The sequence below is a fragment of the Syngnathus leptorhynchus genome, chromosome 4, assembly GCF_054491065.1.
Source record: "Syngnathus leptorhynchus isolate UIUO chromosome 4, UIUO_Slep, whole genome shotgun sequence".
Classification (NCBI taxonomy): Eukaryota; Metazoa; Chordata; class Actinopteri; order Syngnathiformes; family Syngnathidae; genus Syngnathus; species Syngnathus leptorhynchus.
In genome coordinates this window covers 662,384-675,445 of record NC_141198.1, presented here as the reverse complement: position 1 = coordinate 675,445, position 13,062 = coordinate 662,384, and the positions used below count along the sequence as shown (strand labels likewise).

General features: G+C 43.4%; 1 protein-coding gene across 6 annotated transcripts in view; it reads left to right on the top strand.

The window, feature by feature from the left end:
- zfr (zinc finger RNA binding protein) overlaps positions 1 to 13,062 on the top strand; it is a 95,841-nt gene that overhangs the window by 36,806 nt on the left and 45,973 nt on the right. For 5 of the 6 annotated variants that reach the window (XR_015065850.1, XM_085909762.1, XM_085909763.1 and 2 more), the window contains exons 9-11: positions 1,408 to 1,589; positions 2,981 to 3,100; positions 11,184 to 11,329. Coding sequence is in view for 5 of the 6 variants with exons in the window: in XM_085909762.1 (XP_085765888.1) it covers positions 1,408 to 1,589; positions 2,981 to 3,100; positions 11,184 to 11,329 (448 nt within the window). In the remaining variant the exon portion in view is untranslated. The remainder of the gene's footprint in view (positions 1 to 1,407; positions 1,590 to 2,980; positions 3,101 to 11,183; positions 11,330 to 13,062) is intronic. The other variant, XM_085909765.1, reaches the window with a different exon arrangement.

Genomic DNA, 13,062 nt, shown 5'->3' with positions numbered 1-13,062 from the left:
CAATTTATTCAGGGTTGGCGGGCCGGATGAAACGGCTCCATGGGCCGGATGTGGCTCGCGGGCCGTAGTTTGCCCGTTGCTGGTCTAGCTGCACGATATTGGGAAAACACACGATAATGTTGTTTAATATTGTGATATCAATGCTTATTTCAATATTTAACATGTACCTATAGAAATGACGTTTTATGATTTAATGACGCACGTCCGCTTCACAGTGCAGAAGTCTTTGATTTGATTCCGGCCTCTGGCCTTCCTTTGTGGAGTTTACATGCACTCTCTGTGCCTTTGTTGGTTTTCTCTGGGTAATTTGGTTTCCTGCCACATTCCAAAAACATTAAGTGAGCACGTCCTTAGGTTAGATGGTTGTTCTGTGAGCCCTGCGATTGGCTAGCACAGAATTCAGGGTATCTCCCACCTACTGCCCAAAGTCAGCTGGGATAGGCTCCAGCACACCTGCGTGACCTTTGTGAGGACAAAAGCCGTTCAAATCATGGAATTTGAAGAAAGAAATACTTTTTTCATGTGTCAAAATGAGCGTTTTTTTTTTTATTTTTTATAATTTTTATTATTTATTCCCTGCTAATTAATTATAATAGCTTCAGGCCACAACAATGCATAGATAAATGATATCGATAAAATACGATACAAAAAGCGTTGGTATCAAATTTAAGTATCATTTCGTTTTGTCGCACGATTTATGATATGGTTACCTGCTGCATCGTCTAATAATATTTTAAGTAATGCAGTGTTTTATGCAGTGTGACTCCACTCAGAATACAAATAAACCAAATAATTTGTGAGAGTTAAAGAATGTCGAAATATAACTACAAAATTTCATTAAATGTTTTGCACAAATTTTCACAACAGTACTGTAAAATGTTTGATAAAAGGTTTGGTACATAGTTTTCAGAGCTCAACTGAGAAGCGTGGTATATTGAAATTATTTGGCTTAGTATATACTTATCAATTTAATGTGTTGTATGTAATATTTCAATGAAACTCATAATACAATACATTATTGCAAAGCATCTAACTCATAATACAATACATTATTGCAAAGCATCGAACCACCCAGCCACTCCTGAATGCCTTTTTTATGCTCACTTTAATTCTTTAGAGTAACTGGCTGTATGGAATAAGCTAAGCTCCTTTAATATATGGAATAGATATTGCAAGCATATATCACATTAACCCTAGCTTTTATCTTCTAATGCAAGATGACTCAATTTGGCAATATTATTAGAATATTGCTCTTTGTCTGAAAGATGCCGAAAAGACATTTTATTACAAGTATCTTATGAAACGTTGAGTGGTCTGTTTATTTAGGCCAATATACACTAGATTTGTAACTTCAAACATTAGTGGTGTGTGTTTTTAAACCATAATGTTTACATGTTTTCAATGCAGGTGGAACTAAATTGCAAACCACAGTGAAGACTGAAGAGTGCAAAGGCGAGTCCCCCAAGACTGCAATGTCCTCCTCGGCAGCTGTAGATGTCAATACAGGGGTTTCAGAATCTCTATCTGCATCGACCCTGGTTGCACTGCAGAGTGATGTCCAGCCTGTTGGACATGACTATGTTGAAGAGGTCAGCTTTGATTGAATTGTCCATGGCCAATCAAGGCCAAGTTAATAAAGAACGATGAGATTTAATGAAAATATAGTTAAAACTCGGGTTTGACATGCACTACAATAAAAATGGTTGTCTTTTTCCTCTCTTTCGGACATGACATAAAAGCCGTACTAAACTTTTCTTGTAAGTCAATTAGGAAATCAGTTTCATTTCAATTGTAAGTTTACACTAAAGTTACTATGCCTTTTAAGCAACTTGTGAAAACAAGATGTAAGTTTCTGCATTTAAGTTAGAGACACACCTGTGGCTGTGTTTGAAGGCACAACTGAAGCACACTGTTTGTTGTTTGTGAAGTTACTATGATTTTTAAACAATTTGTGAAAACAAGATGTAAGCGTAAGAGACACCTGTGGTTGTGTTTGAAGGCAGACTCGAAGCACTTGTGCAACATAATTGGAAAGTACAAAGAAATCAGCCAAGATATCAGGAAGAGAATTGTGGATAGTCTCTTCCCCTTGGGTGCAATTTCCAGATCCATGTTCATCTGTTGAAATAATTATACACAAGTATACCATCCATCAAGCCATCATACCACTCAGGAAGGAGATAGTTTCTGTATTCCAGAGAGAAAAGTGCATTCATATTGCCATCATACCACTCAGGAAGGAGATAGTGTCTGTATTCCAGAGAGAAAAGTGCATTTGTATTGTTTGTATGAACCCACGAACAGGCAAAATACCTTAAAGAAAATACCTCAAACAAAATACCCTAAAGAAGCTTGTTGAAGCCAGTAAGCTTGAGAACCCCATCCCGGCTGTAAAATACAGAGGTGGCAGGATCATGAGTTTTTTTTGCTCTACGAGTGAGTGGTCCACTTCACAAAATGTAGATGTATCATGAGGAAAGCACAATATGTGTAAATACTGAAGTCACAAGACATCAACCAGGGAGTTAAATCTTGGTTGTAAACATTGATTCGAAGCATACTGCCATCCTGGTTACAAACTGGCTTAAGGATACAGTCAGTGTTAAGGAGTGGCTATCAATCCTATTGGAATTTTCTGGGCAGTGAAAAAGCAATAATGAACCACAATTCCTGCCATTTATTGTGGGAGGCTTGTAAAAGGTTATCCAAAACATTTGATCCAACCAAACGGTGTAAAGGTACTTTCACCAAATAATAATATTATTTATAAAATTAGAATTATGAAGAATATCAGGAAATATTTAAGCCTTCTCTAATTATCCCTGCATTTAGCAAGTAAAAGTAATTATGGTCATCCTGTTGCCTGACAACAGAAGTGTTATGTCAAACAGTGATAGGGAAGAAAGTACCTGTGTTCTTTAGTGTATGTAAACTTCTGGTTTCAACTGTATCAACTTGAATGTGTACAACTGATTCCTAGGTCCGAAATGATGAAGGCAAAGTGATCCGCTTCCATTGCAAGCTCTGTGAATGTAGTTTCAATGATCCAAATGCAAAAGAAATGCATTTAAAGGGACGGAGGCATCGCCTGCAGTACAAGGTTTGTTTCTTTCCTTTTATTCTCCATCCTTAAACCCTCAAAGGTTATGTCCAATGTATCGTATTTTTTGGACTAAAAGTCGCTCTGGAATATAGGTTGCATTAGCCATAAAATGCACAATAACGTGAAAAAAAAACATATATAAGTCGCTCCGGAGTACAGGTCGCATTTTGGAGGAAATTTATTCGACAAAATCCAACACCAAGAACAGACATGAATGAGCAGCAACAGGCTAAACGCTAGGTATGCTAACGTGACATAAACACAAACGAAGAGCTGAGAACGGGCCTGACGTAACATTCAGAGTTATTCTAATAACTATTGCATAAATAACACATTTATAAAACCATCTGTGTCCAATTCATTAAATCCATTGATCCTCCTTTATGTAAACAATGCCACGTATGCGCTGCATATGCGCCGCTGACGTGGGACTCGTAAATTGCATTTCTAATTATTCCACAGACCCATATAACGATATATAAAGTGTATTTCAAACAACTATCATATTACAACAATATTATCAAACCATCTGTGTCACTCCAAATCATTAATTCCATCAAATTCCTCGTCCTTTGTCAACAACGCCGCGCGTGCGCTCTGACGTCAGCCTCGTCGTTATTCCACAGATCTAGTATATAACTAAATTGCGGCGTTAACAAAGTAACAAAGTACAAGCAAAGACGTGGGTTTGGTAAATGCCTTTTTATTTAAAATAGGACCAGGCGTGCGTAAAAGCCATGTCCGAGCCCCATCCACCGTCCCCGGACAGCCACCCGGCCGAGCGCCGGCCCCGACTTCCATCCACGGAGGTGAAAGAGAGCTCCGTTGAGTCGGACCGGGCGTGCGTAAAAGCCATAATAGTTTTTCAAACCTTCTGTCTCACTCCAAATCATTAAATCCTTCAAAATCTTCGTCCTCCGTGTCTCTTACAAACAAAGCCGCTAATGATGCCAGTAGTACGTGGGGCCCTTTGTCATCTTCGTCATCCCGTGATCGAGTCTTTGTCCTTTATCTGAACAACCGCCGTGCTGCTGACGTCACTTGAAATTGAAAATACAGCAATCCCTTGCTGCATCGCGGTTCGTTTATCGCGGTATCCCTTTTTTTTTTTTTTTTTAAATTCACATAAGTCGCTCCTCAGTACAAGTCGCCACCCCCCCACCCAAACTAAGAAAAAAAACGCGACTTATAGTTAGAAAATTACGGTATAAATTAAATGCAAAGGCACATTTATTTGCAGGGTTGATTCTGTCTTTTGGGTGGACCAGTATCTGACGGAGTGTTGTGTGTGGTTTGATAGGTGTGTTTATGTTGTATTTTTTCATGGCCCTTTCGATGCGTTCCGTAATTCCTTTCACATACGGCAACGTCACCATACCGCTGGGTTCTTGTTTCTGTGTTTTCTTTTTTCTTTCCCCCTGTGTTGTGTATTTTTTGTTCTTTACCTGTTCTGCACCTTTAGTTATTGCCCATTGTAGATACTGACATTTTTTGAGTGCGTGTTGTATGTGCTTTTCTTCCTGTGTTCTGTCCTCCGGGTCCGTGATTATTGTTGTTCGTTCGTATAGTGTTCTGACTACCGACAGTTTATGTATAGTGGGATGTTCTGATGTCCAGAAGAGGTATTGGTCAATGTGTGTGGGTTTTCTGTGTACTTTTATTTTTATGTCTCTGTTGTCTATGTGGGGTATGTTGATGTCTAGAAAGGCTATGGATCGATCTGTTTCTTCTTCATGAGTGAATTTTATGTTGCCAGTGGTGTCTATGGTGTTGAGGTGGTCTGTAAGGTGTTGTGTATGTCCTGTTTTTGTTTTTTCTAGAATGTCATCTACGTAGCGTCTCCATAGTGTGGGTTTGTATGTATCCGGGGCTGTTGAGAGTGCTTTTGGTTCTAAATCCTCCATAAAGAAAATTGCACATGATGGCAGAAAGAGGGTCTCCCATGGGGAGTCCATTTTGCCTGTAGATTGTGTTTCTGTATTGGAAGTATGTGGAGGTGGCGATGAAATGGAGTAGTTGCGTGATGTCCTGTGCTGTTAGATTTGTGCGTTTCTTGAGTGTCCTGTCTGCTGATAGTCTGTTATGCACGATGTGTATGGTGGCCTGTGTGAGTGTTTTTGTGAAGAGTGAAATGACGTCGTGCGATATAAACATTTCATCTTTCTGTACCTTTATGTGTGTGAGTTCGGTGGCAAGTTGTTTTGAGTTTTTGCAGTGTTGGTCTGTGAGTCCTAGTAATGGTTTTATTATTTCTGTGAGTGCTTTTGAAAGATTGTATGTGACTGACCCTATGCTCTCTACGATGGGGCGGAGAGGTGTACCTGGTTTGTGGATTTTTGGTGTGCCATAGGTTCTGGGGAGATGTTTGCTGTAGGTATTAAGTGATTGTATGACTTTTTGTCTATTTTGTTTTCAATGAGTAATGGTTTAAGTAATGTGTTGGGTCTTCAACATTTACCAAGAATTTCACAAAGACAGCGACTTGTCTTCATCAACCAACGACTGCTGCAGGAGGGCGCCCGGGACACACACACTGTGTGTCCCGAACCGCGCTCCAGCCACAGGCTGGCTTCTTTTCATTGAATAAATGCAGTGGGTGGAGTTTAGACAAATGTACAGCTTCTCATGTTCACAGTAATACGTTCAGCTCATGATTTCAGAAAAACAAGGATGTCATTGTTTAAGGCGAGCAGTATGGACCTCTCAACTATGTCATTGTTCAAACCAGGATGTTCTTGCTTAAAGCAACTCATGGTTCCAGCCATTTTTTTTTTTCAAAGTCAAAGTCCGCTTTATTGTCAATTTCTTCACATGTTAAGGCACACAAAGAGATCGAAATTACGTTTCCCACCGTCCCACGGTGACTAGACACAGTACACAACACTCACAATCAAATAGCACAAAGAGTAAAAACGAACAGACAAGAGCAACGAATAAGTAATAAGCAAATAACCCAAATAAATAAACAATAAATAAAAAGACAAATAAGAGCAGCAAAATGGAGCAAGTGTGCTAATAGCAGACAGCCAGATCATAGCGCAAAAGAACAAGACGTCATGCAGCAGAGGGTGGAGGGGGGAGGGAATTCAGGATCCGGACAGCTTGGAGTACAAAGCTGTTTCTGAGTCTGGTGTTGCGGGAGCGCAGGCATCTGAACCTCTTCCTAGAGGGCAGAAGTACAAACAAAGAGTGAGCAGGGTGACTCCCATGACACACAATCGCGGCCGCTTTGCGGGTGAGACAGGAGGCGTAAACGTCCTTCAGGGAGAGGAGTGGAGCCCCGATGATTTTACTTGCAGTGGTCACTATACGCTGCAGGGCCTTCATGTTGTACTCAGAGCAGCCACCACCCCACACAGCGATACAACTGGAGAGGACGCTCTCAATGGTGCCACGGTAGAATGTGGTCATGATAGCGGGAGGAGCACTTGCTCGCCTGAGTTTCCGCAGAAAGTACAGGCGGCGCTGAGCTTTCTTTGCCAGCGACGCAGCGTTGGTGGTCCAGGAGAGGTCCTCACTGATGTGCACCCCCAGGAATCTGGTGCTGCTCACTCTCTCCACCACAGCACCGTCGACGAAAAGATGTCCGCGAAGACATCCATCAGCTCCTCAGCGCAGTCCTTCAGCGCCCGTCCCGGGATGTTGTCCGGGCCCGCCGCCTTACGGGTGTTGATAGCAGCAAGCGCCCTCCTCACACTAACGGCAGAGAGGCACAAGGGCTGCTCGCCCGGATGGGGTCTTCAGCGGGCAAGTGTTGTTCTGAGCGTCGAAGCGAGCAAAGAAGCGGTTCAGTTCGTTGAGCAGAGGGACGTCGCCCTCACAGCTCCGCGCCGCGGGCCTGTAGTTCGTGATGGTCTGTATGCCTCGCCACAGGCTCCGACCATCCCTGCTGTCCTTGAAGTGGGCAGTGATCTTGGAAGAGAACGCCTTTTTCGCATCACGCCCGCTACATCCCCAGCCCTGTAGGCTTTGTCTCTGGCCCTCAGCAGCCCGAGAACAGCCCCTGTCAGCCATGGCTTCCAGTTAGCCCGAGCGACGACGTACTTAGTGAGGGTCACATCATCTATGCACTTTGCGATGTACGAGGTCACAGAGTCAGCATACTTCTCAATGTCCGTCCGATCGTTGCATGTGGCCGCCCGCTTAAACATTTCCCAGTCCGTAGTGCCAAGTTGAAGAGCATCAGAAGCCCCCTCAGGCCACACTCTAACTCGCTTGCGAACCGGCCTGGAAGTTCTCACTCTCTGTCTGTACGCGGGCGTAAGCAGAACGGTGACGTGGTCAGAAAGTCCGATGTGGGGCTGAGGGGTGGCCTTGAAAGCTCCTTTACGTGCAGTGTAGACCAGGTCCAGGAAGCTGTCACCACGAGTTGGAAAATTAACATGCTGGTGAAGCTTTGGAAAGACAGACTTCAGGTCAGCATGATTAAAATCACCAGCGAAGATGATGAAACCGTCAGGGTGCGCCGTCTGCTGATCACTGACAGCCTGATACAGTTCACTTAGGGCCGTGATCCTGTCACCTCCAACGTTGGAAGGCGGGATGTAGACCGCGACAAGCAGAATCGCAGTAAACTCCCTTGGTAGGTAAAAAGGACGGCACTTAATGATCACCAACTCCGCCAGTGGCGAGCAGTGTCTGCACACAACTACAGAGTCCCCGCACCATTCGTTGCGGATGTAGACACAGATACCTCCTCCACGCGATTTTCCCTCTCCACGCGATTTTCCCCCTTTTTCAATGGCCCGGTCCGCCCGATAGTACGCTAGCCGTTCCAGTTGCACAGCAGAGTCCGGAATGTTGACATTCAGCCAAGTTTCAGTGAATACGAGCACAAAGCAGTTACTCACTGCCCGGTTCGTGGATCTCAGCAGACGAATGTAATCCAGTTTGTTGTCCAGCGACCGAACGTTCGCCAGAAGAATGGAAGGCACGGTCGGGCGAGTTGGGAACGCCGCTAGCTTGGCCCGGACGCCTCCGCGCTTGCCCCTCTTCTGCCTCCTCGCACACCGCTTCCGACGCTGCCTATCCGGGGAAGGAGTAGCGGACGAGTCCGGCGTCGATTCAGGCCGGAGTAGTCCCAGTGACTTTAATGTCCCCGTATCAAAGTTCAAAAGGCCGCAAAACTCGCTCACGCCGATGTCGAGCAGAACCTGCCTGCATCCTGTACCATGAAAAACACCATTGTTCTCTTAACATTTTTTATCGGTTAGAAATTCCCTGGGCACAAGGTCATTGCCATACTGCGAACATCTTCCATTAGGAACATAGAATCTAATGATAATATATAAAATTCTTCCCAACATAATGCTTTGAGTTTATTTTTCTTGTCTTCTGTTGGGTCTTTTTTATTACTTCGTAGGTGTCGTCCTGTAGTAGCTGTTGCATTTTTTACTTCGTGTCTGTGTCCATTATTACTGTTGTTCTGCCTTTGTCCGCTGGGAGGATTGTAATGTCTTTCATTACTTTTGCTTCCTGTTTCGTAATATTGCTGGGTGGTGATTTAGCCGTTTTTAATATACCTGCAACTTAATTTCGTAGTGCTGCTTTTTGTCCTGGATTATGTATTTTTTCGCATGCTAACTCTGTGGCTAAAATGAAATCATCGTGGGGTATGTTTTTGCGTGTGATTGCGTAGTTGAGTCCTTTTGCTAGTATGCTGCGTTCTGCCTGGGTGAGTTTGTGGCGCGACATATTGTGAATCCATTTATCATTGATGTGTACGTGTGGTCCGGTTGTGTCTTTTGTGCGATAAGTCTGTCCAATTTCCCAATGTGTCGTTTTTTTGCGGCGGCAAATTCCTGTTCGTGTATGTTCTCTAAATGTCCGTGTAGTGTTGTTTCAGTGTTATTGTCCAGGGCATACCGGTGTTTGAATTGCTCCGTCAGTCGCTGTAGTTAATCGTTGATGTTGTTGAGCTTGTTGGTTGTGCAGCGTATCCGTTCTTTGACCAGAGTCATCCGCACTCTTGATAATCCTTTGTCAGGCTGGCCGGCGTTACTTCTTCATCCCGGCAGCGTAGATTGAACCTCAGGTGGTTCCTGTAGCGAGCTCGCTTTTTCGTCAGCTTTTCGAAGAGCGAAATTCCTTGACGCAGTTCTCTCGATAACCTTTTCGTAAGAGTTTGACAAAGTTCATTTTGTTTCACTTGTCAATCTCTTTTGGTTCTTTTATCACAAACAATTTATTTAAGGTTGCATTACCTGACATGTTTCGGCGTGTACTTCCCCATTCATCAGAGTGTCACTGGTGTGGTTGTGATGCGATTTTATCAGCTGATGGATGAAGGTGATCTCAATGGCCTTCATGATCCAACGCTGAGGCCATTGAGATCCGTAAACGGGGCCCGAGGACCATCAATAGGGACGAGGGAGCCTACAAAGTTCCCCCCAAAGTCCCAATGATCACCGTCACACACACATCTGGGTGTGGTGAAATTTGTCCTCTGCATTTAACCCATCCCCATGTGATTTTGATCCATTCCCTGGGGGAGAGGGGAGCAGCGAGCAGCACCGGTGCCGCGCTCGGGAATCATTTGGTGATCTAACCCCCCAATTCCAACCCTTAATGCTGAGGCCATTGAGATTCGTAAACGGGGCCCGAGGACCATCAATAGGGATAAATGTGTAAATGAAACATCAATATTACATATATGTTGGATATTGATTATACATCAAGACAATAATAACTCATACTTTCACAATAGTCAACACTTAATAATAACTAGGGGTGGGAATCTTGAGGCACCTCGCGTTTCGATTACAATTACAATTTAGAGGCTATGATTCGATTATAAAACGATTATTGATGCATTTTTAATTTATGTATATGATGCACTTTTTCCACATTTCTTTTTGTCTCACTGAATGAGCATTCATCACTTTCAGTTCAAAAACCACTGCATTTGCAATAAGAAACGAAGAGTTGAATTAATTTCCATTATATTTTATTAACCTTTATGGAAATATCCATTGGAATGGAAATGCATGAACATTTGAACTCTAGTGTACAGGGCCAAGCAGGCAGGCAATGGGTTCCATTTTATAGTCTTTGGTATGACCCGGCCGGGGTTTGAACCCACAACCTTCCAGTCTCAGGACGGACACTCTACTACTAGGCCACTGAGCTGGTTGGCCACTGAGCTGGTCAAGGCTCTCCACCACCTGGAGCAGCATTTTGGAGAGGTGAACGGACAGCAGAGGGCGTGACTCATCTGTCAAATCTGACAGGTGAGTCACGCCTTCATCCATCACCTGATAAAGACGCGTCACAACCACATCAGTGACACTCTGATGAAGGCGGAAGTACACGCCGAAACATGTCAGGTAATACAACCTAAAATAAATTGTTTGTGATAAAAGAACCAAAAAAGTGATTGACAAGTGAAACAAAATGAATTTAGTACAACTATTTGTCCCCTATTGTACTTGGGCAAGTTTCTTACACCACATCCTCTCTGTACTTGTCAAGACTGAATACTTTTACATTACATAAACCGTTCCCATTCCCTTAATAACCATTCCCACACTGTTCTGTGCATGTATTGTATCTTTACAGTATATAAATGAAAACTCCTAACTCCTTCTGCATCCGTTGGTGCTTTTGCCTTTGCGCGTGGCCAGCTACCACCTCCTGCATTTGAACTCCATCACGTCTGCAGTGACTCTTATTGATCAGAAGCTCATTGGAGCTGCCCTGACTCCTGGACAGCAGTGCTGATTTTCTTCTACATGCACGTCAGCCGCGCACCCCTCGGTTGTCCTCAGTGAAGCACATTGCTCCGGGCCACGCCCCGCACTATGAGCACTCATTGCCACTGTCCCGATTCTTTCTGCACGGTGGTGCATTTTTCCTTTGTGCGCAGCTGTGATTAACAGTGGATGGGAACATGAATGACCATAGATCTTGATCTGTAATGATTTCAATCAGATTGACAAAAAGGTCTCCGTGTCAACCCAGCTAATGTTTCTAAAATAATGAAATAATCAATCTTGTTCAACCACCCTCATTTATCAATTTCATTCATGATCATTAACATTGATAATTTGCGTTTTTTTGTTTTCTGTGCCTAAACATTCAGAAAAAGGTCAACCCAGATTTGCAGGTGGAGGTGAAGCCTAGCATCAGAGCAAGGAAGATTCAAGAAGAAAAGATGAGAAAGCAGATGCAAAAAGAGGAATACTGGAGAAGACGAGAGGAAGAGGAACGTTGGCGAATGGAAATGCGGTATGGTTATTGTGATTTCTTCTTTTGAATGGCAAGAATATGGAGTATACAGTAAGTAGTGTGATGCATCTACATCACCTATAGCAGTGTGTTATTGGCACATTTTTTTCCCATTAGAAAAATCTCACAGCACAGCAGTAAATGTCAACTTTTCACACAATTCTCTTTTTTTTTGGCTCTACATACCATAATGGTTTTGAAATTAAATGCTTATTATGCTTAAATTAAAAGATGTGCTTTAACTGCAGGCTTTCAGCTTTAATTTGAGGATGTTATCCAAGTCAGGAACACTGTAGGAATCACAACAGTTGGTATAAATGCCTCTCATAATAATTATTATTATTTTTTGCATCCATCCATTTTTTTCTTCATCCATTTTCTGAACCGCTTAGTCCCCACGGGGGTCGCGGGCGTGCTGGAGCCTATCCCAGCGGTCATCGGGCAGTAGGCGGGGGACACCCTGAACTGGTTGCCAACCAATCGCAGGGCACACAGAGACGAACAACCATTCGCACTCACACCTAGGGACAATTCGGAGTGCTCAATTGGCCTATCAAGCATGTTTTTGGGATGTGGGAGGAAACCGGAGTGCCCGGAGAAAACCCACGCGGACACGGGGAGAACATGCAAACTCCACACAGGTAGGGCCGGAGGTGGAATCGAACCCACACCCTCCTAACTGTGAGGCGGACGTGCTACCCACTGCCCCACCGAGCCGCATAATTTTTGCATGTTATGTTTAATTTTTGCAGTATAAAATCTCACCAAATATGTAACATTTTGGTGGTTTTATATCTTCAAACCATTCCAAGTTTACAGATGTATGTGAACTGGGAAAAGCGGATATCCTCTAACATTTTTATATTAAAGAATTATGGCAAGACAATACAGACATGAATAAGATGGCGCTTCATTCAGCCAACCTCACACCAATGTATGCTGACATTGAGACTGTCAAATTCTGCACTTATCTAATGTAAGTGACCGGCTCTCCGTTTAAAGGGTAGAATTCTGTTCAATAGCCCTGCTGCTCTAACGCAGCACTCGAGGGTAGACGAGAGTTTATGTAAATCGGTACGGAAAGAAGATTTGTTCCGAGTCTAACCACTGTTCAAGTAACCAATCTATTGTTAGATTAAGTCCGTCATTTCCGGACGCCAGTCCCGTTAAAATCAACAGACCCCTGTGTTGAATAACTACTATCTGGTAGAGACCACGGGATCAAATTGATCGTGGCTGTTTCAGTGGCTCTCTTTCCTATAAGATTTGGTGGGGCTCTTGTAACCGCTCTGAATAGTTTTAGCTGTCTTTTGTAAGACCGCAGGAACTTGTTTATTTCCACCAGTGCGGACCCACGCTAGCTGAGCTTAAGATAACTATTTGGAACCAGACCTGACATTTCCTGATGTCAAGAATTAAAGCTGTCTTTAAAAGGAACTGAACGGTTTACAGTATGACTATGATAGAGAAACAAAAGAGATTTACCGTAATTTTCGGACTATTAGTCGCTCCGGAGTATAAGTCGCACCACTAATAAAATGCACAATAACGTGAAAAAAAACATATATAAGTCGCTCCGGAGTATAAATCGCACTTTTGGGGCAAATGTATTTGTCAAAATCCAACACCAAAAACAGACACGAACCAGCAACAACAGGCTAAACGATACGGTATGCTAACGTGACATACACAAACGAGAGGCTGAGAACGGGCCTAACGTAACATTCAGAGTT